This window comes from Oncorhynchus gorbuscha, linkage group LG12 (assembly GCF_021184085.1).
Source record: "Oncorhynchus gorbuscha isolate QuinsamMale2020 ecotype Even-year linkage group LG12, OgorEven_v1.0, whole genome shotgun sequence".
NCBI classification, from domain to species: Eukaryota; Metazoa; Chordata; class Actinopteri; order Salmoniformes; family Salmonidae; genus Oncorhynchus; species Oncorhynchus gorbuscha.
Window position 1 is genome coordinate 66,658,948 of NC_060184.1, and position 26,079 is coordinate 66,685,026.

A 26,079-nucleotide genomic window follows, 5' to 3' on the forward strand; every position below is an offset into this window, starting at 1 on the left:
CCTTGCGTGGAGCCCCAGATCGAGGGAGATTATCAGTGGTCTTGTATGTCTTCCATTTCCTAATAATTGCTCCCACAGTTGATTTCTTCAAACCAAGCTGCTTACCTATTGCAGATTCAGTCTTCCCAGCCTGGTGCAGGTCTACAATTTTGTTTCTGGTGTCCTTTGACAGCTCTTTGGTCTTGGCCATAGTGGAGTTTGGAGTGTGACTGTTTGAGGTTGTGGACAGGTGTCTTTTATACTGATAACGGGTTCAAACAGTTGCCATTAATACAGGTAACAAGTGGAGGACAGAAGAGCCTCTTAAAGAAGTTACAGGTCTGTGAGAGCCAGAAATCTTGCTTGTTTGTAGGTGACCAAATACTTATTTTCCACCATAATTTGCAAATAAATTCATTAGAAATCCTACGTGACTTTCTGGATTTATTTTTCTTATGTCTGTCATAGTTGAAGTGTAACTATGATAAAAATTACAGGCCTCTCATCTTTTTAAGTGGGAGAACTTGCACAATTGGTGGCTGACTAAATACTTTCTTGCCCCACAGTACATCCACAGGTACACCTCCAATTGTCTCAAATGATCAATTAACCTATCACGCTTCTTTACTCAAGAAAACAAAAACAAAAAAAAGACCATGTTTGTATGTGTCATTAACTCTTTTTTACATTGTTCGCAAACATTTCCGATATGTGACACATTAATGCCAAAATAACATGCAAAACAGGCAAGCCCCCCCAAAAAATATATATTTATGTTTTTGCAAAAAATGTGGGTCTCAGAACAGGTGGGGCTCTGCCTTTCTCAATGTCATTGAAAAAAGTCCGATTTTTTTTCCTCACATGCGTTCCGAATTTAAAAGTAATCCTCAAAGTAATCTTGTTCTTTGAAAGTATCTTATGACAATAGTTCTACTGGTAACGTAACAGATTAGTTAATTTTTTTTGTAATCCCTTACATGTAACAGATTACATGTAATTTATGGTCGGGGGTTAACGGATGACATGACCCTCCCCCATTTTCCATCAGGTAACAATTATATAAATTTCAACCACTCCCTAAAGGAAACATGAGTTTTGCCATTCATCACACATACTCACAATCTGAAACCATAACGTGTGGACATCGTACAATCAGTGAGAACCTCACATCACTTGAATATATAGCTACTGTACACCGTGCAAATTGGTTGTTTGTCAAGTCTTTGGTCACATTCGTGTGGGTCAAACAAATTGGTTGACAATAGAGCCTCACGCAATGCAGGAAATCCCTGCACGATGGACAACTGCAGTCAAAACGTCATTTTGATCACAATTTTTGTAAGGTTAATGCAGTCGACATGTAGGTCCAAGTTGGACAATTTTATCGCCGAAATAGGTGGTCACCACCTTTCAAAGTGATCCAGTTCAAAACAGCCATTGAGATGAGAACATGCACTCTGCCACACGGAGTATCTGCACATTTGCAAGTGTCAAACAGCAGCTATGATACCAAAACAGCAGAGAAGTTGTCGTTCAACCCTCCTGGTTGTTGCAGATATTGACTCAGTTTGTCGTGCATCTAGGTATTCACACAGTCTACCTTTAAACCTGACGCATTAAATGCCCCACAGTTGCAGGAATGGACATCCCCAAAATTGATACAACATACATGGAGCCTAGCCTCCTACACAACAGTAAAGCTAATTAGAAAACAATGTTTTTATAAAACTTGAAATTAAAATGAAGTAAAGTGGATCTAAAAACAATTCATCTTAATATAATAACCTTTCTGTACAGCACTTTGAGATATCAGCTGATGTACGAAGGGCTATATAAATAAATTTGATTTGATTTGATTTAAATCGGGGAATGATTTAGAAAGTGTGCAATTAAGTCAGGTAGATCAGAAAACCAGCAGGCTCAGGACCTTGTAGGTTAAGAGTTGAATACTCCCATCCTATAATAGGACAGACATTCCTTAATTTTGCTTTCACCCATCCTGTGTCCTCAGTACAGCTGACGAGAATAATTATGCACCCCACAACACACAGTTCATGTTTTATTTGAAAAGGCTTAGAACTCAGTGCTTACATGCTTTTAGACATGGAAAACAAAAGCAGAATCTCTTGATTTGAACAGAAAAAGATTGGTAAATCAGAGAGACTCAGTAACAGCCCTCTGTGGGGACACTCAAATCAACTCCGACCCCCTAAACACTAGGCCCTAGTGGAGATCTGAGATGGTTGGATACATATGGTGGTAGCGCCATCTTGCACATAGGTGGCTAGGGTGTAGGGGCTAGGAAGGGTTGACTTGGAATTAACAGTCTGCCCTCAGCTCCTCCAGGGCACCTGGAACTTGTAGTCTCTACACTGGCATGGTTAAAGTTCTTAGCTACTCAGAAAGAGATTTTTAAAGTTCATCTTTGCTCTGTGATAACTTTGTGGCATGCTGTTCCAAGAACTTACTAAATCCTTCTATGGTTCTATCCCCACCCTCAAATTTGATTGGGCTCTGCTTGCTGTTGCTAGGTGCAAAGTAGATGGTAGGGAAGCCCTCTGTTTTATAGCTGTCGTGAGGCACGTCATTAGCCGTGGCGTCCATTTTGGCAATGACCAGGTTCTTCTCGTTCTTGTATTTTTTGCCCAGGGCGGTGTAGTCGGGGTCCAGCTTCTTGCAATGACCGCACCACGGGGCGTAGAACTCGATCAGGACGTCTTTCTTGGTATCCATGACAATGTCGTCGAAGGTCTTTCCAACCACTACCGTCACAGGGCCTTTGTTATTCTTGGGCACCGGCTGAGATCTGATGACGGGCTTCAGTTTGCCTACAGAGAGGGAGAGACAAGAATGGACACAGACATGGTGACCAATGGACACTAATGTATAGTCCATTACACGATATTGGCAAAGACCTGTCAAATACGGATGATATTTGGCTGGCTGCAGACAAGGTACTCAACTCAGGTTAATATGTAACTCAATACAACATCTTGTGGTTTAAAGTCGTGACATTTTATAACAATTGCTGTAAAGCTCACCTTTCTTAAAAGCCATGATGAATTCCCTCAGCACCTCAGAGTCAAACTCCTCAGGCTCCATGGCAAACTTCTTGCCACCATCTCCCAGAATCCCCACATTGACTTCCTCCCCGCTGTCGCTGAGCCCCAGGCTCTTCAGCTCATCTGAATAGTCCTCCTCGTCAGCGATTGCAAAGGTGTATTCCGGGAAATCCTTGGCCACCTCCAGAACCTTGCTCCTCCAGAATTGGGTGGCTAGAACAGAAAAGGGGTTATCAGGCATGAGATGAGCTGCAATTAACACCACCAAGGTTGTCCAACCGCCAGTCCTGGAGGAGAGCTACTGGTAGTGCAGGCTTTTGTTCCAGCTCTTCAGCAGGTCAAGAAAAGGTATTATGGAAGCTACGCAGCTTTAGACAATATTCACACAATCTAGGAGATAAGGGGTTGAGGACACTTGCCTTTCCTGAAGTCGAAGCCGAAGTCCACAAGTCCACACCGTTTAGCATCGTTGCTCTGTTTCCTGTGACCCACCAGTGGCAGGATGTGTTTCTTAAAAAAGTCCTGCACCTCAGACACCTCTGTGGAGTCCTGAAAAGGAGAGGCCAGGTTATGAGATCATACATTAAAACATGCACAAATAATTTCAGCATTTTCTTAGGTCAGGAGAGCATGCTTCATTGAAGTCTACTTGAGGTTAGACAAACACACACCTTGTGGACAGACTTACTTTGATGGTGAGTGTGTGTGAAGCTTTCTCATACTTGGACCTGAACTTCTCAGGCTGCACCATGACGACCTGGCCGGGGGAGGCCTTGAGGAGCTTGGCCAAGTCTGAACTGAAGGTATGGAGGAACTTGAAGTCCTCTCTAAGAACATGACCTGGGAGGACAGATAGGAGGGGAACACAATACAATCACTATTGATCCCCTTTAGAAAGCCTCACCAGGAGCGCAGGAATTTCCTATACACCCTCAATACTAAACATATAGCATGCTATGTATAGTCACTCAGGGTTCGTACAGACCGTGGCAATCAAATTCAAGGACTTAAGTACTTTTTCAAGCACTAATATTTATTTTCCAGGACCATCAATTTTTTTTAAGTTCATCGCCACAACCTTCTGGGGAACCTTACACGTTCTACTCAATAATGTTGTTTTGTAGGGCTGTCCCAGACAAAAAACAAAAAATACATTAAATGTGGAGTTCGCTATATAGACACACCCTATGTTTGAAGAAAATTATCTACACTGTACTGAGCTCATCTTATGCTTTAAGCACATTGATTAGATAATCAAGACAAACGACAGGGAGCAAGAGATCAAGATAACCTAACCAGAAGAATATATATATATATACATATTCTTCTGGTTAGGTTATATATATATACATACATATTCTTCTGGTTAGGATATATACATACTCTTCTGGTTAGAATATATATATACTCTTCTGGTTAGAATATATATATATATACACATACATATTCTTCTGGTTAGGATATATACATACATATTCTTCTGGTTAGGATATATACATACATATTCTTCTGGTTAGGATATATACATATATATATACACTCTTCTGGTTAGGATATATACATATATATATTCATTCTTCTGGTTATATATATATATATATATATATTTTTTTTTTAAATGTTTTAAACTGTTCCCGAACCTCTTTCAGCTGGCCTTGGCAGATTCTGCCAGTAAGCTCCTGATGCTACCAGTAGGTAATGGCTACAGGGGTCATCAAACTTTTCAATTTAGAATGCTAATTTACCTTATCATTTCTACCAAACTGCATGCTAGTTATGATTGTCATATGCACATTTCCATGGAACAGTTACATTTCATATACACTGCTCAAAAAAATGAAGGGAACACTTAAACAACACAATGTAACTTCAAGTCAATCACACTTCTGTGAAATCAAACTGTCTACTTAGGAAGCAACACTGATTGACAAATTTCACATGCTGTTGTGCAAATGGAATAGACAACAGGTGGAAATTATAGGCAATTAGCAAGACACCCCCAATAAAGGATTGGTTCTGCATGTGGTGACCACAGAACACTTCTCAGTTCCTATGCTTCCTGGATGATGTTTTGGTCACTTTTGAATGCTGGCGGTGCTTTCACTCTAGTGGTAGCATGAGACTGAGTCTACAACCCACACAAGTGGCTCAGGTAGTGCAGCTCATCCAGGATGGAACATCAAGGTTTGCTGTGTGTCAGCGTAGTGTCCAGAGCATGGAGGCGCTACCAGGAGACAGGCCAGTACGTCAGGAGACGTGGCGGAGGCCGTAGGAGGGCAACAACCCAGCAGCAGGACCGCTACCTCAGCCTTTGTGCAAGGAGGAGCAGGAGGAGCACTGCCAGAGACCTGCAAAATGACATCCAGCAGGCCACAAATGTGCATGTGTCTGCTCAAACAGTCAGAAACAGACTCCATGAGGGTGGTATGAGGGCACGACGTCCAAAGCTGGGGGTTGTGCTTACAGCCCAACACCGTGCAGGAAGTTTGGCATTTGCCAGAGAACACCAAGATTGGCAAATTAGCCACTGGCGCCCTGTGCTCTTCACAGATGAAAGCAGGTTCACACTGAGCACATGTGACAGAATCTGGAGACACTGTAGAGAACATTCTGCTGCCTGCAACATCCTCCCGCATGACCGGTTTGGCGGTGGGTCAGTTATGGTGTGGGGTGGCATTTATCCATGTGCTCGCCAGAGGTAGCCTGACTGCCATTAGGTACCGAGATGAGATCCTCAGACCCCTTGTGAGACCATATGCTGGTGAGGTTGGCCCTGGGTTCCTCCTAATGCAAGACAATGCTAGACCTCATGTGGCTGGAGTGTGTCAGCAGTTCCTGCAAGAGGAAGGCATTGATGCTATGGACTGTCCCGCCCGTTCCCCAGACCTGAATCCAATTGAGCACATCTGGGACATCATGTCTCGCTCCATCCACCAACGCCACGATGCACCACAGACTGTCCAGGAGTTGGCAGATGCTTTAGTCCAGGTCTGGGTGGAGATCCCGCAGGAGACCATTCGCCACCTCATCAGGAGCTTGCCCAGGTGTTGTAGGGAGGTCATACAGGCACATGGAGGCCACACACACTACTGAGCCTCATTTTGACTTGTTTTAAGGACATTACATCAAAGTTGGATTAGCCTGTAGTGTAGTTTTCCACTAATTTTGAGTGAGACTCCAAATCCAGACCTCCATGGGTTTATAAATTTGATTTCCATTGATCATGTGATTTTTTTGTCAGCACATTCAACTATGTAAAGAAAAAAAGTATTTAATAAGAATTTCATTCAGATCTCGGCTGTGTTATTTTAGTGTTCCCTTAGTTTTTTTGAGCAGTGTATAATAAAGTCTTCGTATCTGAAAATCATGTGGATAATCAATTCTGAAAGTAACTTCTATTGCAAACAATGTAAAAATAGCCTCCAGAAAGCCAACAAATAAAAACAGTGTAGCCTGCAGGTAGAAAATACCCTGATAAAAATAAATATCCTATGAGTCACATTGGCTACGCATGACCTGTCTACAAGGAACTTTAAACATTGTATCAACTAGGTCCAGCCTGAAGCTGGTGCTATCAAACTTGCAATATTGTATAGAATATTCTGGGCCCTCAGAGTTTCCTGTACCAGTGAGCTCTGGACTAACATAGCTGTAGGCCATTTGTGCGAGGGATAAGAAGTGATCAGGTAGGCCTATTCTATTACTTTTCCAACGGATCAGAGCATGACATTGCCTGCCTGCTCGCCCCTCCCGCCATTGTGCTGAGTAGTTATCAAAAGAGCTGGAACATTTTTACAAATTGACAATCATTCAACGTAGTCTTTCTCAATGCATGTAAAAACAGATTTTGATTATGTGCCGTTTGAGGTGAAGAAAAATGTGAGAATTCACCATCACTGTGGAGCTTAAGACAATCAGAAATACTGTCAGATGTGCAAGTTTATTGGCCTACACTTTCCATGCAGGCCAGGTAGCCTAGGCCTACTTCTATGGGTAATCTGGTGCGCGTCTTTACGCAACATTGACAAGAGCGCTCCAACCAAACACGTAAATGGTATGAAAACTTGTTCCTTTCAAGTGTAGCCTAGGTTGTGCAGTCCGCAAACGAAGTGTCCACTCAGACAATGAGAATGGTAAAAAACGAATAATTGAATACATTAACAAATTACTGTAACCAAACAAACATTGTAGTTTACCATTCATTTCTCATCTACTGGTGAGCCATCCTCACAGCCTCTGCAATGTATTAGTCCACTGAGACAGGCATTAATCAGACAGGTGTCTCCTGTTATTTTATATATATATGCAGACCCCTTGACTTTTTCCACATTTTGTTAAATTTTAAAGCCTTATTCTAAAACGGATTAAATAAAAGTACCAACTTGAGAAAATGTCAGATTTAAGGTATTCCAGTACCAAATTCAAGTACTTGAAGCGCCTTGTGTGCACCCTGCACTGTGTACACCAAAGCATTGTTAATAAAAAATGATTGAATACTTACAGGCCTCTAGGTAGAGGTCGTAGGTTTTATCCTGCTCCGAGGAAAACACACCCACTATGACAGCGTCATCACCATCTTTGATAAACTCTGACACCTGTTTCACCATCTGCACCTGCTTGGAGGGAGGCCCTGCCTGCTCGCTCATATAGTCAACAATTCCTACACAGAGAGACCACACAGAATAGTTACAACACTTGGCTATATCATTACAATGGGACACGTCCTAAAATCCATAATGTTAACAGATATACTTAGTTATTGGGTATTGTCTGAAAGTATGAAGTGTGGACATACCACTCTTCTCTCTGGGTCCGTTGTAGTCGAAGGCCTTCCCCTTCCTGAAGATCTTGAGGGTGGGGTACCCCGACACCCCAAAACGGATGGCAATGTCCTTCTCCTGGGTGGCGTCTACCTTGGCCAGGGGGATGGGAGGAGAGCGCTGGCTCAGGTCCTTGGCTGCCTTCTCATACTCTGGAGCCAGCTGCTTACAGTGGCCACACCTGGAGGGACAGTTAAAACAGCACCATAACGCTTCGTTAGGCAGGAAAAGTCATGAAGCTTCATATAAAGCTATTTTATCACCTCCACTCCTTTACTAGATAGAAAACACTAAGGAACTGATATATTTCATGCGTCAGACCAGTGCAGATGAAGAGACAAGGACATGAAGTGACTAGATCATTGAGATGCATCCTAAACGTTGTCTGGAGGTGGACTGACTGACCATGGGGCGTAGAACTCCACGAGGATGATGTCAGCGTTGTTGACCACATCGTCAAAGCTGTCCTTGGTCAGCACCAGGGTTGCCTCAGGAGGGGGCTTCCAGTCTGGCTGGGCCACCTCCTTCACCTGAGCCACAATGGCTGAAACACAACCACAGTTCCCACATTAATAGTGTTACTAAACTGAAACTGGAAGGGGGTTGCAATCCAGTCAGGTTACCTCTTTCACTCGAGCCACAATGACTGAAACACAATCAGTTATAACATTACCAATGCTACTGAAGTGAAACTAAGATAGTAGCCTGTGTACCAGTCCGTTTCCGCTTTAGTCAAACAAGGCCAAGATGTACTAGCGTAGTCAAATATAGAAACAGAGACAGCCAGGCTACCAGCTCAGTCTTGTTAGTGGTTGTCCTACCCTGCTCATTCTTGGCGCCATCATACTCCACAGGCTCCCCCTTCTTCATGATCTTGAAGGTGGGATATCCCGACACCTCAAATCTACTTGCTAAGGAACTGGACTTGGTCGCATCCACCTTGGCCACAGGGATAGGGGGGTCATTCTCTTTCAGACTCTGGGCGATCTTCTCATACTCAGAAGCAAACTGCTTACAGTGGCCACACCTGGGAGAGGGGAGGAGAACAGATTAGAGAAGTGTCAATCAAGGGGGAAATGATTTCAATGGTGCATATATCCCATGCATTTGAGATGAAGGCCTTCCGGTTCTCACACTGCATTATCGGCTACCAAGAGCTGCACAATAGATGTGGATGGACACGTCGCCAATGACTGACAAATATTGACTTCTTATTGTCAACTCTCCCTTTACGCAAACTTACCATGGGGCATAGAACTCTACCAGCACAGTGTCCTTGCCCTCCATGAACGTGTCAAAGTTGTTGTCGGTCAGGACCAACACTCCGTTCTCATCCTTCACCTCTGTTCCATCATCTTCATCATCCTCTTCATCGTCACTGTCATCAACCTCATCGTCTTCTGCTACATCTGCAAACATCATTGACAACACTGAAATCAACAGAACATCTAGCAACAAGTCAGGACATCGCAGTTGGGTTTGCGTTGCAACAAAACCTAGCTCTCAAACCCAGGGGAGCTTACAGCAGGCCCACCTTTTGGGTTCTCAGCTGAAAGCATGGAACATACAATTAACCAAAATAAATGTAACATGCAACAATTTCTCAGATTTTACTGAGTTTGACTTCCTTCTACTGTATGAACTGTAAGTTGAAATAAATTCATTAGGCCCTAATTTATGGATTTCACATGACTGGGAATATAGATATGAGTCTGTTGGTCACAGATCCCTTTAAAAAATGGCATGGTGGATCATAAAACCAGTCAGTATCTGGTGTGACCATTTCAGGTTCTCATCACAGTATCTGTGCACTCAAATTGCCATTGATAAAATGCAATTGTGTTTGTTGTCCATTGCTTATGCCTGCCCATACCATAACCCCACCGTGGGACACTGTTCACACCATCAGCAAACTTCTCACCCACACAACACCATACACGCTGTCTGCATTCTGCCCGTTACAGTTGAAACCGTAATTCATCTGTGAAAAGCACACTTCTCCAGCATGCCAGTGGCCATCAAAGGTGAGCACTTGCACACTGAAGTCAGTTACAATGCCGAACTGCAGTCAGGTCAAGACCCTGGTGAGGACGACGAGCACATAGATGAGCTTCCCTGAGACGGTTTCTGACAGTTTGTGCAGAAATTCTTTGGTTGTGCAAACCCACAGTTGTATCAGCTGTCCGGGTTGCTTGCCAGACAATCCCACACATGAAGAAGCCAGCTGTGGTCCTGGGCTGGCATGGTTACACATGTTCTGCAGTTTGGACATACTGCCAAATTCTCTCAAATGTTGGAAGCGGCTTATTGAAGAGAATTTAACATTACATTATCTGGCAACAGCTCTCGTGAAATTCCTGCAGTCAGCATGCCAAATCGCACACTCCCTCAACTTGAGACATTGTGCTGTGTGACAAAACTGCACATTTTAGAGTGGCCTTTTCATTTTCCCCAGCACAAGGTGCACCTGTGTATTGATATTGATATACCACACCTGTCCGGTGGATGGATTACACTGAGTACAGTAATTGTATCTTTAGTATTAGAAATGTTTGTCATTCCTATAGCAGTTAAGTTCCAAATCTTTCCAAACTATCGCGTGCAAGGTGTATTTGCGTTTAAACTGAACATTTGTGCAGCGTCGGGGCACTTTCCTCACAAGGTTAAATAAATGGGATGTCCAATGACCCAATGTTATGCAATTAGTCATAAGAGCTAAACAAAACCACGCTGTAACGTTACGGAGTACGCACAACATTCTATAAAAGCTAGCCAGCAGTCAATAATTAGCTAGCTAGTCACCCAACTAGCTCGCGAATACGAGCTGACTGGTTAATTATAACGGCAGAAGAAGCCAGCTAGCTAGCGTGTACACGAACTGGCAAACTTAATTCATTACTAGTTAACGTCAGCTAACTACTTACCATCTTCTTCACATTGGATAACAGTGGCAAAGTGGGCAACGCCAAGCAAGACAATTAGCAGCAGCGCTATCTTTCTCATTGTCAAGTTTTCCAATGGGATGCTAGCCGTGTAACGAGTGAGACTTCTCCTTTTCAGCTAGTAACTGATGAATATAATCACATGGGTCTATTATTAGCAATCTCTGTAGCGCTTGATCATTCCTGAAGTGACGTTACACTGATCTTTGGCTTGTGGATTCATACAAACTAGAAAGACTTCAGAAATCACGCTCCCCACCTCCCGAAATTGAATTTTACTGACTTGCCACGTTCTAATTGGCTGCCATCGTCGGTTTTCCTCCAATTGCGTACCGCCACTTAATTCCTGGATCCTGTACGTTCGAGGGTGCCATTGGATAGTTTACCAATTATTGTAATTTCATTGGACTGAATAGACTACTGTTTTTCAACAGTGAGTGAACAGTAAAACAAGAAAAAGTTGAACTAGTACTTTTGATATCAACAGGATCATGAAGAGGTTTATTTATTTATTGTGCAAGGACGTCTCTGGATTGCTGCAACAATGCAACTGTCCTGTAAACATATGAGTTAGTCAGTGAGCCATGTTGTAATGTTCGTTCTTTCAAGAAACAGTGTGCGCTCCCCTCACCCTAACCTGCACACCATTTATTTGAGAATGTATTTTACACACCATTTATTTATTTGTTTTACAACCAGGGCAGATTGTTTATTTAATGTTTTTGAAAATAGACATGGTGACACAAGCAGTGGCCTACTGAATACTTGTAATTAAGCCTGATTCCCTCCACACAGAGTATATAAACATAATTTTTTCACAATATCCCTCTTGAATAGCAAATTGATGAAGATAATTCATTTTTCATTCATTCATTCATTAGACTCGACATACAGTGTCAACCCCAGCACTGTCTGACTGTCCCTAGGAATCCCTCCTCTTCTGGCTCAGTCTCCGGGCTCCCATGGACCATAACCTCCACCAAAGCAATGTGTGGCCCTCCATGGCCCTCCATCACCCCAGAAGCAGTGGTATATCTGGAGCTGGGCCCCTCTACTGTAGCCCATTGGGTGTTTCTGGGACTTCTGTGGCTCTTCTTACCAGACCGACCGACCGTGGTCCAGTGGCTGATCTGATTCTCCAGAACCACAGTCTTAACCATCTGATTATCTATCCAGCCTGTTAGGCTCTGGATCTGAGGCATGTTGTCCCATGTCCGAGCCTCATCTAGGTGCACCAAATCTGGGGAGGAGAGGTAGCTTGGCCCCCCTATGGAGGTGGAGATCTGGAGTTTTCTGTCTGATGGGTGCTCTCGGGAGATCCACCCTGGTGCTCCACTATGCAGGGGACTGACGGATGGCCCAATCCTACTTGAGAGTCCCCCAGCTGGGGCTGGGGTCTGCCTCCTCTGGCCTGACTGCTGCAGATGGTGGAGGGTCTCCAATTCGAGCTGAGACCTGGGATGGAAATAAAAACAACTGGTTAACAACCCAGGCCATCTAAACTCAAATAATCAAGTAGTCACTGGGCGAACATAGTTCAGTGAATCACCTCTGCCTTTCTATGGCAGGCGAATGCTGTTTTTGATGTGAATTATATTTAGTTGTGGTTTTACCTGTAGTGGTGTGCGTCAGGTGAGTGTTCCCTGGAGGTCAGTGGGAGGTTGGTGATGTCAGGGGGAGCATTGAGAAGTGTTTCTTCAGTCACGTGTGCTGTTTCACTGGCAGCAGAGCGCTACAAAAGAAACACACACCCTTAAAACTGTGCTGGAATCAGGGACAGCTCATGAGATGGTGGTCCGTTCAAATTGAAAGTGGGACATGTCTAAGTAACTCCACCTAGATTGCTCCACAGAGGCTTACATATTCAAAGGTTATGCCTAAATCATATATACACTGGCAGGTTGGTTCAGACAGTGTGGGTGTGCCCACCTGTGAGGCCAGGCTGGAGGGGCTCTGGGTGGGGGAGAAGATATCTTTAGGATGTAGGGTGTGGTGCAGACTGTTAGAGAAGGCATTTAGTCTAAACTGCAGCTCATCCACCAGGCTCTCAAATTCCTCCAGGTAAAAACTCTGAGGAGAAAAAATATATAATCAGCCAGTTAACCCCTTCCATACCTCAATCTAAACCACAAGGTTGTTCTCTGCTTTCATTGACAGTCAAAGCAAAGTAGTCCTATCTTCAAAACTATCTTTCGGACATTAGCATGGAGGTCAAAGGTCACTCACTCTCCTGTGGGCATGGCTATCTGTCCATCTCTGTCTGCGTTGGCCAATGAGCACAGCTGCCCGACCCCTGACGTAGCCAACCACGTCACAGAGAGTCAGTAGGCACCTCCTCCTACCAGCTAGTTTAGCAGCTCTCACTAACGAGGAGACGATTCCAGTCAACTAGAGACAGACAGACAGACAGACAGACAGACAGACAGACAGACAGACAGACAGACAGACAGACAGACAGACAGACAGACAGACAGACAGACAGACAGACAGACAGACAGACAGACAGACAGACAGACAGACAGACAGACAGACAGACAGACAGACAGACAGACAGACAGACAGACAGGAGCAGAGGGTTTACAGCAGACAGATGTAGCTTGCTAGGGCTGGATAAAGCAACAACAAAGTACAGGGTGATGTATACACACAGTACTGTAGGGTAGACTACGTGTATGTTTGTTGTCTCTGGATCACCTTGGAAACTAGTTGATTTATGTCAAGGATTTTATCAAACACAAATGTTTAAAAACAGTATTATAAAAAGTGTTTAAAAACAGAATTATAAAAAGTGTTTAAAAACAGTGTTATAAAGTGTTTAAAAACAGTATTATAAAAAGTGTTTAAAAACAGTGTTATAAAAAGTGTTTAAAAACAGTATTATAAAGTGTTTAAAAACAGTATTATAAAATGTGTTTAAAAACAGTATTATAAAAAGTGTTTAAAAACAGTATTATAAAATGTGTTTAAAAACAGTATTATAAAAAGTGTTTAAAAACAGTTTTATAAAAAGTGTTTAAAAACAGTATTATAAAAAGTGTTTAAAAACTGTCACGACTTCCGCCGAAGTCAGCTCCTCTCCTTGTTCGGGTGGCGTTCGGCGTATTTATTCCTCTGTTTCCCCTCATGTTTTTGTGTAAGATTGTTTGTGTTACGTGTTTGTTGTTGACGCGCCAGACTTGTTTGTTTTTCCCGTGGTATTTCACGAAGATGTTTATTGTTAAACATAATTCTTGTGACTGTTTTTGCGCATTTTGCACTTTTGCTCACAAATCTCTGCTTTCCTGCACTGGACTTCACTACCAGTACGCACACACCTTACAAAAACAGTATTATAAAAAGTATTTCAAAAAGTTTAATGAGTACCACTGCTGTCCAGGCCACAGTGAGGGTGAGACAGAGAGCTCCATGGTAGAAAGACAAAGACAGGCTGTTGGGGCTGTGGAGCTGGTGGGGCTGAGAGGCCACGGGCAGGGAGTGGGCCCGGGAGCCCAGTTGGCCCCTGGAGAGAGACAGGAGTGTGAAGACGGAGTGGGGCAGGGAGCTGGACCCCCAGGACCTCCTCAGGAGCAGCAGGTTTCCCACAGAGGACAGAGCCACCAACAGGACAACTCCTGACAGCTGGGGACAGAATAGAAACGGTATAAACATCAGGACACACTCTAGAAACAAAGTGTGAATTTTAACAAATTAACTTTTACCTGAAGTACTGAACTGTTACTTGAAACTTCTTTAAAAAACATTTAAATTAGGATTATTATATTTTAAATAGTTTCCATGCGGACTGTTTGTAGTTAAGGTAGAAGGTGAAAGGTTGCAGTGTCTGTGGATTGTTTACCATTGGCCAGAGAAGTCTGGAGAAGGCGAGTCTGAGTAGAGTCACTGAGGCGGCCATGGTTCTGTTAACCCCCGACAAACACAGACACCGCACCACCAGGAGGAAGAGCAGTATGCCACGCAGTGTATGGGTGTGCTGGAGATACAGAGGACTCATCATCATCATCATCATCATCATCATCATCATCATCATCATCATCATCATCATCATCATACACACATACACCTCACTCTCTCCCATTCTAACCTGTTCCCAGATAGACAGTAAGCTGACATCCACATGCATCCTGAAGTCGTGTCGCTGCAGCAGGTCAACGACCTCCAGAGTCAAAATGGACTGATAGATGTAGTAGATGTAGTACACCAGGGTTACCAGGAGTATACTAGCCTGGAGGGAGACAGAGAGGTGTTACCAGGAGTATACTAGCCTGGAGGAAGAGAGATAGGTGTTACCAGGAGTATACTAGCCTGGGGGGAGACAGAGAGGTGTTACCAGGAGTATACTGGCCTGGAGGGAGACAGAGAGGTGTTACCAGGATTATACTAGCCTGGGGGGAGACAGAGAGGTGTTACCAGGAGTATACTAGCCTGGAGGGAGACAGAGAGGTGTTACCAGGAGTATACTAGCCTGGAGGAAGAGAGATAGGTGTTACCAGGAGTATACTAGCCTGGGGGGAGACAGAGAGGTGTTACCAGGAGTATACTAGCCTGGGGGGAGACAGAGAGGTGTTACCAGGAGTATACTAGCCTGGAGGGTGACAGAGAGGTGTTACCAGGAGTATACTAGCCTGGAGGAAGAGAGATAGGTGTTACCAGGAGTATACTAGCCTGGGGGGAGACAGAGAGGTGTTACCAGGAGTATACTGGCCTGGAGGGAGACAGAGAGGTGTTACCAGGATTATACTGGCCTGGAGGAAGAGAGATAGGTGTTACCAGGAGTATACTGGCCTGGAGGGAGACAGAGAGAAGTGTTACCAGGAGTATACTGGCCTGGAGGGAGACAGATAAGTGTTACCAGGAGTATACTGGCCTGGAGGGAGACAGAGAGAATGGTTACCAGGATTATACTGGCCTGGAGGGAGACAGAGAGGTGTTACCAGGAGTATACTGGCCTGGAGGGAGACAGAGAGAAGTGTTACCAGGAGTAGACTGGCCTGGAGCGAGACAGAGAGGAGGGTTACCAGGAGTATACTGACCTGGAGGGAGACAGAGAGAAGGGCAAACTGACCTATTATTGCTAAACCAACAGAAAGAAAATTCCTACTGAGAGAAATGTTTGTAGGGTATAAAGTTCAGTGTGGTTTGCTTAGTACTGAGTATGAAGAGGCAAGCTTGAGCTAGAGAACTCAGACAACTACAGTGAGCAAACCCAGATTTACAGAGAATGTATTGCTGTATATACTGTATGAGAGAAGGGAGGGGGGGTTCTCTCTCACCTGGAGCCAACTCTGGGGGTCTCTCAAGTATCCCAGCATGCCTTTCTCTCCAGCAGAACAGATCTGGAGGACGAGCTGGACCAGAGAGACGAGGAGGAAAAGGAGCTGGAGAGGAGAGATGAAGGCAAACAAAGCTACAGCTCATATTCACCTTCAGATATCATTGGCCTTCATGTCTGAGATAAGACTAATAGAATGGGCCTTTGTTTTAGCTCAGCTCACAATTCACTGCTCACAGTTCACTTCTCACTGCTTGTTGCTAGTAGTCCTGTGTGACAGTGGATGGAAGGCCAAACCCATCTGACTGAATGTGGAGGGTTGTGGTGGAGGGAAGAGATCAGGGGTGGGAAAACTCCTGTGCGTGAGCCCATTCAATCCGGGCCGCAGGAGGTTTGAGTAAACACATAATATACAGTACCAGTCAAAAGTTTGGACAACCCTACTCATTCAAGGATTTTTCTTTATTTTTAGTATTTTCTACATTATAGAATAATAATGAAGACATCAACACGATGAAATAACACATATGGAATAATGTAGTAACCAAAGAAGTGTTAAACAATTCAAAAGAAATGTAATATTTGAGATTATTCCAAGTAGCCACCCTTAGCCTTGATGACAGCTTTGCACACTCATGAGGTGTTGGAACGCGTTTCAATTAACAGGTGTGCCTCGTTAAAAGTTCATATGCAGACTTTCTTTCCTTCTTAATGCGTTTGAGCCAATCAGTTGTGTTGTGACAAGGTAGGGGTGGTACACAGAAGATATCCCTATTTGGTAAAAGACCAAGTCCATGTTATGGCAAAAACAGCTGAAATAAGCAAAGAGAAACAACAGTCCATCTTTACTTTAAGGCATGAACGTCAGTCATTGCGGAAAATTTCAAGAACTTTTAAAGTTTCTTCAAGTGCAGTCGCAAAAACCATCAAGCGCTATGATGAAACTGGCTCTCATGAGGAGCGTCACAGGAAAGGTAAACCCAGAGTTACCTCTGCTGCAGAGGATAAGTTCATTAGAGTTAAGTGCACCTTAGATTGCAGCCCAAATAAATGCCTCACAGAGTTCAAGTAACAGACACATCTCAACATCAACTGTTCAGAGGAGACTGTGGGAATCAGGCCTTCATGGCTGAATGGCTGCAAAGAAACCACTACTAAAAGGACAGCAACAAGAAGAAGAGACTTGCTTGGGGTAAGAAACATGAGCAATGGACATTAGACCGGTGGAAATCTGTTCTTCGTTCCAACCGCCGTGTCTTTGTGAGACTCAGAGTAGGTGAACGGATGATCTCTGCATTTGTGGTTCCAACCGCCGTGTCTTTGTGAGACTCAGAGTAGGTGAACGGATGATCTCTGCATGTGTGGTTCCAACCGCCGTGTCTTTGTAAGACTCAGAGTAGGTGAACGGATGATCTCTGCATGTGTGGTTCCAACCGCCGTGTCTTTGTGAGACTCAGAGTAGGTGAACGGATGATCTCTGCATTTGTGGTTCCAACCGCCGTGTCTTTGTGAGACTCAGAGTAGGTGAACGGATGATCTCTGCATGTGTGGTTCCAACCGCCGTGTCTTTGTAAGACTCAGAGTAGGTGAACGGATGATCTCTGCATGTGTGGTTCCAACCGCCGTGTCTTTGTAAGACTCAGAGTAGGTGAACGGATGATCTCTGCATGTGTGGTTCCAACCGCCGTGTCTTTGTAAGACTCAGAGTAGGTGAACGGATGATCTCTGCATGTGTGGTTCCAACCGCCGTGTCTTTGTAAGACTCAGAGTAGGTGAACGGATGATCTCTGCATGTGTGGTTCCAACCGCCGTGTCTTTGTAAGACTCAGAGTAGGTGAACGGATGATCTCTGCATGTGTGGTTCCAACCGCCGTGTCTTTGTAAGACTCAGAGTAGGTGAACGGATGATCTCTGCATGTGTGGTTCCAACCGCCGTGTCTTTGTAAGACTCAGAGTAGGTGAACGGATGATCTCTGCATGTGTGGTTCCAACCGCCGTGTCTTTGTGAGACTCAGAGTAGGTGAACGGATGATCTCTGCATGTGTGGTTCCAACCGCCGTGTCTTTGTGAGACTCAGAGTAGGTGAACGGATGATCTCTGCATGTGTGGTTCCAACCGCCGTGTCTTTGTGAGACTCAGAGTAGGTGAACGGATGATCTCTGCATGTGTGGTTCCAACCGCCGTGTCTTTGTAAGACTCAAGAGTAGGTGAACGGATGATCTCTGCATGTGTGTTTCCCACCGTGAAGCATGGATGAGGAGGTGTGATGGTGTGGGGGTGTGATGGTGCTTTGCTGGTGACACTGTCAGTGATTTATTTAGAATTCAAGGCACACTTAACCAGCATGACTACCACAGCATTCTGCAGCGATATGCAATCCTGTTTGTTTTTCAACAGGATAATGACACAACACACCTCCGGGCTGTGTGAGGGCTATTTAATCAAGAAGGAGAGTGATGGAGTGCTGCATCTGATGACCTGGCCTACACAATCACCCGACCTCAACCCAATTGCGATGGTTTGGGATGAGTTGGACCGCAGAGTGAAGAAAAAGCAGCCAACAAGTGGTCAGTATATGTGGGAACTCCTTCAAGACTGTTGGGAAAGCATTCCAGGTGAAGCTGGTTGAGAAAATGCCAAGATTGTGCAAAGCTGTCATCAAGGCAAAGGGTGGATACTTTGAAGAATCTAAAATCGCAAATATATACTGATTTGTTTAACATTTTTTTGGTTAGTACATGTTTTGATGTCTTCACTATTAAAAGTCCCTATGTGGCCCTCTAGCCAAACACTTTCCCACCACTGGGCTAGATGTTAGGGGATATGGTAGAGGTTAGTTAGAGGATGGGGCTAGGGACTAGGAGTGTTATGGTGTTACCTGACATGCCATACTGAAGTAGTCCCATACAGTAGGTGAATGGTAGACCCTAGCTGACTGGACACGGGCGGAGGTGTGCAAAGCTCCACCAGGTAATCTCTCGGCCATCAGGTTCACACTGTTGAACAGGTTGGTGTGGGGGCTGTAGAGGGTGAACTGGGTTGCCATGGCTACTGTTAGTCTGTCCAGCCAGCCAGCGGACCTCAGGGATTCTAGCCTGGACACAATCTCTGACCTGGGCGTTAATTAGAGCAGAGAGGACAGGGTGACATCAGCAACATGGTTTCTGTTATCATAGACTAAGCTAAGGTGTGTGTTGTAGAATAGGTGAACAGACATTTAAAAAAGCTATTTAACCTTTATTTACCTAGGCAAGTCAGTTAACATCAAATTCTTATTTACAATGACGGCCTACAACGGCCAAACCAGTACGACAATGGGCCAATTGTGCGCCGACCTATTGGACTCCCAATCACGGCCGGTTATGATACAGCCTGGTGATACATACATGATGTGAAAAAAGTTCAAGTCTGTTTACTCATGTACATGGTAGTTTCTTTGAGATAATGGTGCTGAGTGGTTGTGTTGTGTTCTGACCGTGTTAGACCCAGTCGTACTGTGGTCCCAGTTCCTGTGTAACACTGGAGTTGACCGCAGAGACGAAGTCCGACCTCCATCGGTAACGCCATCCCAGAGACTCTTTCCGTGAGGCATTCTGGGAACAAGGTCGCCATTACAGGAGGCACCTGAGGGGAGGTCAGAGGTTAGTTATGGGTTCACCCAGCAGGATACATTTAGCTATCAAACACAGAGACAATAACTTAATTTTCTAGTTTCTAAAGAAAGTAGACCACTCACAGCAAAATAGACATTATGATTCCACATTGCACAGACAGTAAAATCTGAGCTGTACTGCAATACTGTGTATGTAACACCTACATGTTTCAAGCAGACCACCATAGTCCCTGTGCCCAAGAATGCCAAGTTAACCTGTCTAAATTCAACAAGCTCTCACAGTCTCACATCAGAATTTGACATTCATCCGCGTTTCTGAAATGCCAAATTTGAAGTTGTTCCAAACGTAAAATATCGAAGTGTTTAAGGATAGTTTAGGCATCAACTCCGAATTCTTAAGGTTAGTTATTAACTCTGAATGGTTACGGTAAGGGTTAAGGTTAGGTATTAACTCTGAATGGTTACGGTAAGGGTTAAGGTTAGTTATTAACTCTGAATGGTTACGGTAAGGGTTAAGGTTAGTTATTAACTCTGAATGGTTACGGTAAGGGTATAGGTTATACATTAACTCTGAATGGTTACGGTAAGGGTTAAGGTTAGTTATTAACTCTGAATGGTGAAGGTAAGGGTTAAGGTTAGGTATTAACTCTGAATGGTGAAGGTAAGGGTTAAGGTTAGGTATTAACTCTGAATGGTGAAGGTAAGGGTTAAGGTTAGGTATTAACTCTGAATGGTTAAGGTAAGGGTTAAGGTTAGGTATTAACTCTGAATGGTTACGGTAAGGGTTAAGGTTAGTTATTAACTCTGAATGGTGAAGGTAAGGGTTAAGGTTAGTTATTAACTCTGAATGGTTACGGTAAGGGTTAAGGTTAGTTATTAACTCTGAATGGTGAAGGTAAGGGTTAAGGTTAGTTATTAACTCTGAATGGTTACGGTAAGGGTTAAGGTTAGTTATTAACTCTGAATGGTTAAGGTAAGGGTTAAGGTTAGTTATTAACTCTGAATGGTTACGGTAAGGGTTAAGGTTAGGTATTAACTCTGAATGGTTACGGTAAGGGTTAAGGTTAGTTATTAACTCTGAATGGTTACCGTAAGGGTTAAGGTTAGTTATTAACTCTGAATGGTTACGGTAAGGGTTAAGGTTAGTTATTAACTCTGAATGGTTACGGTAAGGGTTAAGGTTAGTTATTAACTCTGAATGGTTACGGTAAGGGTTAAGGTTAGTTATTAACTCTGAATGGTTACGGTAAGGGTTAAGGTTAGTTATTAACTCTGAATGGTTACGGTAAGGGTTAAGGTTAGTTATTAACTCTGAATGGTTACGGTAAGGGTTAAGGTTAGTTATTAACTCTGAATGGTTACGGTAAGGGTTAAGGTTAGGTATTAACTCTGAATGGTGAAGGTAAGGGTTAAGGTTAGTTATTAACTCTGAATGGTTACGGTAAGGGTTAAGGTTAGTTATTAACTCTGAATGGTTACGGTAAGGGTTAAGGTTAGTTATTAACTCTGAATGGTTACGGTAAGGGTTAAGGTTAGTTATTAACTCTGAATGGTTACGGTAAGGGTTAAGGTTAGGTATTAACTCTGAATGGTGAAGGTAAGGGTTAAGGTTAGGTATTTTATTTTATTTATCCGTTATTTTACCAGGTAAGTTGACTGAGAACACGTTCTCATTTGCAGCAATGACCTGGGAAATAGTTACAGGGGAGAGGAGGGGGATGAATGAGCCAATTGTAAACTGGGGATTATTAGGTGACTGTGATGGTTTGAGGGTCAGATTGGGAATTTAGTCAGGACACCGGGGTTAACACCCCTACTCTTACGATAAGTGCCATGGGATCTTTAATGACCTCAGAGAGTCAGGACACCCATTTAACGTCCCATCCGAAAGACGGCACCCTACACAGGGCAATGTCCCCAATCACTGCCCTGGGGCATTGGGATATTTTTTATACCAGAGGAAAGAGTGCCTCCTACTGGCTCATTGACTACAGCTCAGTGTTCAACACCATAGTGTCCTCCAAGCTCATCACTAAGTAAAGGACCCTGAGACTGCATGTCTCCCTCTGCAACTGGATCCTGTACATCCTGACGGGCCCCAGGTGGTGAGGGTAGGCAACAACACATCCCCCATGCTGACCCTCAACACGGGGGCCCTTCAGGGGTGCAGATTTAGTCATGTACTCACTGTTCACCCACGACTGCGTGGCTGCACACGACTCCAACATCATTAAGTTTGCCGACGACACAAAGATGGTAGGCCTGATCACCAACAATGATGAGACTATAGACTATATGAAGGAGGCCAGAGACCTGGCAGTGTGCTGCCAGGACAACAACCTCTCCCTCAACGTCAGCAAGGCAAAGGAGCTGATCGTGAACTACAGGAAACGGAGGGCAGAGCACGCCCCCATTCACATCGAAGGGGCTGTATTGGAGCAGGTCGAGAGATACAAGTTCCTCGGTGTCCACATCACTAAGGACCTATCATGGTCCGAACACACCAACACAGTTGTGAAGAGGGCACGACAAAGCCTCTTCCCCCTCAGGAGGCTGAAAAGATTTGACATGGGCCCTCAAATCCTCAAAAAGTTCTACAGCTGCACCATTGCGAGCATCTTAATATTATGGTTTAAGGAGACAGTGTGAGGGACTGGGATAATATTATGGTTTAAGGAGTCAGTGTGAGGGATAATATTATGGTTTAAGGAGACAGTGTGAGGGACTGGGATAATATTATGGTTTAAGGAGACAGTGTGAGGGATAATATTATGGTTTAAGGAGACAGTGTGAGGGATAATATTATGGTTTAAGGATACAGTGTGAGGGATAATATTATGGTTTAAGGAGACAGTGTGAGGGATAATATTATGGTTTAAGGAGACAGTGTGACGGATAATATTATGGTTTAAGGAGGCAGTGTGAGGGATAATATTATGGTTTAAGGAGGCAGTGTGAGGGATAATATTATGGTTTAAGGAGGCAGTGTGAGGGATAATATTATGGTTTAAGGAGACAGTGTGAGGGACTGGGATAATATTATGGTTTAAGGAGCCAGTGTGAGGGATAATATTATGGTTTAAGGAGACAGTGTGAGGGATAATATTATGGTTTAAGGAGACAGTGTGAGGGATAATATTATGGTTTAAGGAGACAGTGTGAGGGACTGGGATAATATTATGGTTTAAGGAGACAGTGTGAGGGACTGGGATAATATTATGGTTTAAAGAGGCAGTTTGAGGGACTGGGATAATATTATGGTTTAAGGAGACAGGGTGAGGGACTGGGATAATATTATGGTTTAAGGAGACAGTGTGAGGAATAATATTATGGTTTAAGGAGTCAGTGTGAGGGATAATATTATGGTTTAAGGAGGCAGTGTGAGGGATAATATTATGGTTTAAGGAGGCAGTGTGAGGGATAATATTATGGTTTAAGGGGACAGTGTGATAGACTGGGATAATATTATGGTTTAAGGAGGCAGTGTGAGGGACTGGGATAATATTATGGTTTAAGGAGGCAGTGTGAGGGATAAGGGCACTGCGTTCATCCACCTCTGGCCTGCTCGCCTCCCTACCACTGAGGAAGTACAGTTCCCGCTCAGCCCAGTCAAAACTGTTCGCTGCTCTGGCCCCCCAATGGTGGAACAAACTCCCTCACGACGCCAGGACAGCGGAGTCAATCACCACCTTCCGGAGACACCTGAAACCCCACCTCTTTAAGGAATACCTAGGATAGGATAAAGTAATCATTCTACCCCCCCCTTAAAAGATTTAGATGCACTATTGTAAAGTGGCTGTTCCACTGGATGTCATAAGGTGAATGCACCAATTTGTAAGTCGCTCTGGATAAGAGCGTCTGCTAAATGACTTAAATGTAATGTAAATGTTGTATGGAAACTGCTTGGCATCTGAATGTATGGCGCTACAGACTGCAGTGACTATTTTTATTGACCAACTTTTGATGTGCACTGGCTCCATGCACACTCACTGGACTCTACCCACACATACTACACTGACTCTCCAACACACACACATACATAGACTACGACTACATACGCTCACACACACAAAACACACACACACACACACTCACATATAGACACTTTCACACTCTTTACATACACTGCTGCTACTCTGTTTATTGTATATCCTGATTGCTTAGTCACGTTCTACCTCTACCTACATGAATATATTACCTCAACTACCTCTAACCCCTGCTAATTGACTCAGTACCATTACTCCTTGTATATAGTCTCGTTGTTATTTTATTGTGCTACTATTTCCTTTTGCATTTTTTGAAAAAGTTCTTACTTTTTAAATTTGCATTGTTGGGAATGGGCTCATATACGCATTTCACAGTAAAGTCTACACCAGTTGTATTTGGCGCATGTGAAAATGTAATATCCTTTGATTTGAATTCCTCAAATACACTCCATGTTGACTACACTACCCCCTGCTGGTGGACAAGTGAACCTGCAGTTTTACAGAGGATAAAAAAACGGAGTAATTCCTAGCCATTTAAATGTCAACATTTAACAGTCCCCAGTGTTTTTCCGGTCAGTTAAAGGAGATGTGTCCATTCCCCCTGGTTTACCTGGCATTGGGATGCGTTGGAAACATCAATCTTCCTCAAGATGGGCTCTCCTATCAGAATACATGTTCCCTGGACAGCACCTGCCTGTCATGAGGGGAGATAAAGAGGTTGTAAAACAGATGCACACACACACACAAACACACACACATACACACACACACCTTCCCAGTTGCTGATATGTTGTTATACCAGGTGTCCCAGTCCAGACCATCCAGTACACTGGTTAAGGTCCAGTTCCACCACTCCTCATGCGTTTGGATGGACAGGAAGGGGTTATGTGGGCTCCTAAATTTTGTTGAAAAAAAATTGTTTCATACTGATCGTGAAAATGTATACATATGAATATGCTAACAACAAGCAACAAACTGCAGATACAAGGGATTATATTCCTGTTTCCCTCCTACCTGGTGAACTGTGTTCGGACGGCATGGTTGAGGTGATACTGGTCTCTAAAGGAGCTGCCATAGGTTACACACAGTAGGAGGAACAGCATGGACACGCACACTGCCATCTCTCTATGGAGGGAACAGACTGGGTCAGAAACACACTGCTATCTCCCTATGGAGGGAACAGACTGGGTCAGAAACACACTGCTATCTCCCTATGGAGGGAACAGACTGGGTCAGAAACACACTGTCATCTCCCTATGGAGGGAACAGACTGGGTCAGAAACACACTGCTATCTCCCTATGGAGGGACCAGACTGGGTCAGAAACACACTGCTATCTCCCTATGGAGGGACCAGACTGGGTCAGAAACACACTGTCATCTCCCTATGGAGGGGCCAGACTGGGTCAGAAACACACTGCTATCTCCCTATGGAGGGAACAGACTGGGTCAGAAACACACTGCTATCTCCCTATGGAGGGAACAGACTGGGTCAGAAACACACTGCTATCTCCCTATGGAGGGACCAGACTGGGTCAGAAACACACTGCTATCTCCCTATGGAGGGACCAGACTAGGTTAGAAACACACTGTCATCTCCCTATGGAGGGACCAGACTGGGTCAGAAACACACTGCTATCTCCCTATGGAGGGACCAGACTGGGTCAGAAACACACTGCTATCTCCCTATGGAGGGACCAGACTGGGTCAGAAACACACTGCTATCTCCCTATGGAGGGAACAGACTGGGTCAGAAACACACTTATCTCCCTATGGAGGGACCAGACTGGGTCAGAAACACACACACATATATACGCAGGCACACACACACACATACACACACCTGAGTGTTTTGCGAATGAGTGTTTCTCTCCTCTTCCTCCCCCCTGTCCTCCTCAGCTCCCCAGAAGTGGGTGGGCGTACCAGACGCAGATACCGAGCCCTCCGACGGGCCGCCAGCACCTGTCAATAACACAGCAAAGACTTGTCTTAATATCTTCTAAAATAATATGGAATAAAACCAGAGCAGTTGATCATCTGTTAGAGTAGGATGATGTTGTTACCCTGTCAAAGTGAGAGCATCTCTCCTGGGGTGGATGAGGAGGGCTGAGCAGGAAGAGCTCTGGGACACAGGAGCCATCTTGGGTCCACAGTTTCATAGTTTCTGCCTGAAACCCAGGAACTCCTGAGAAACTTGAGAAGTCCGGACGCTTCCTGCGCCAGAAGGAGACCACCACAGCCACGGCAAGGATCTAGAAAAGAAAATCAAACAGACCAATTCCATCAATGTTTTTCTGAGTAAGTCAATAGTAAATTATTGACGGCAACCACTTTTGGTTTGCAAAGGTTAGCTTTATATTTGTGTTTGGCTGGGTTTGGGTTAAGTTGGGGTTCATGCTCGGTTGGGTTT

At 44.2% G+C, this 26,079-nt stretch overlaps 2 protein-coding genes across 2 annotated transcripts in view; both read right to left on the reverse strand.

Moving 5' to 3' along the window:
- Nucleotides 1-2,025: 2,025 nt before the first annotated feature.
- On the reverse strand, nucleotides 2,026-11,072 carry LOC123991260 (protein disulfide-isomerase A4-like). The gene is made up of 10 exons (XM_046292681.1): nucleotides 10,786-11,072; nucleotides 9,105-9,270; nucleotides 8,683-8,888; nucleotides 8,267-8,405; nucleotides 7,837-8,042; nucleotides 7,543-7,701; nucleotides 3,730-3,881; nucleotides 3,461-3,590; nucleotides 3,021-3,254; nucleotides 2,026-2,807 (listed from the first exon to the last, which is right to left on the reverse strand). Exons 1-10 carry the CDS (start codon nucleotides 10,862-10,864, stop codon nucleotides 2,392-2,394), a joined length of 1,887 nt encoding a protein of 628 aa, XP_046148637.1. The 5' UTR covers nucleotides 10,865-11,072; the 3' UTR covers nucleotides 2,026-2,391.
- A 235-nt stretch (nucleotides 11,073-11,307) lies between these two features.
- The window catches only part of LOC123990405 (polycystic kidney disease 1 like 1), a 53,882-nt gene continuing 39,110 nt past the window's right edge, over nucleotides 11,308-26,079 (reverse strand). Inside the window, exons 46-60 of the mRNA XM_046290959.1 lie at nucleotides 25,733-25,921; nucleotides 25,513-25,631; nucleotides 24,686-24,796; nucleotides 24,443-24,566; nucleotides 24,282-24,365; nucleotides 19,548-19,696; nucleotides 18,951-19,185; nucleotides 16,074-16,178; nucleotides 14,885-15,025; nucleotides 14,639-14,773; nucleotides 14,167-14,421; nucleotides 13,030-13,191; nucleotides 12,733-12,873; nucleotides 12,417-12,535; nucleotides 11,308-12,258 (exon numbers count right to left, since the gene is read on the reverse strand). Coding sequence (XP_046146915.1) covers nucleotides 11,700-12,258; nucleotides 12,417-12,535; nucleotides 12,733-12,873; nucleotides 13,030-13,191; nucleotides 14,167-14,421; nucleotides 14,639-14,773; nucleotides 14,885-15,025; nucleotides 16,074-16,178; nucleotides 18,951-19,185; nucleotides 19,548-19,696; nucleotides 24,282-24,365; nucleotides 24,443-24,566; nucleotides 24,686-24,796; nucleotides 25,513-25,631; nucleotides 25,733-25,921 — 2,628 coding nt within the window. The 3' untranslated portion in view covers nucleotides 11,308-11,699. The remainder of the gene's footprint in view (nucleotides 12,259-12,416; nucleotides 12,536-12,732; nucleotides 12,874-13,029; nucleotides 13,192-14,166; nucleotides 14,422-14,638; nucleotides 14,774-14,884; nucleotides 15,026-16,073; nucleotides 16,179-18,950; nucleotides 19,186-19,547; nucleotides 19,697-24,281; nucleotides 24,366-24,442; nucleotides 24,567-24,685; nucleotides 24,797-25,512; nucleotides 25,632-25,732; nucleotides 25,922-26,079) is intronic.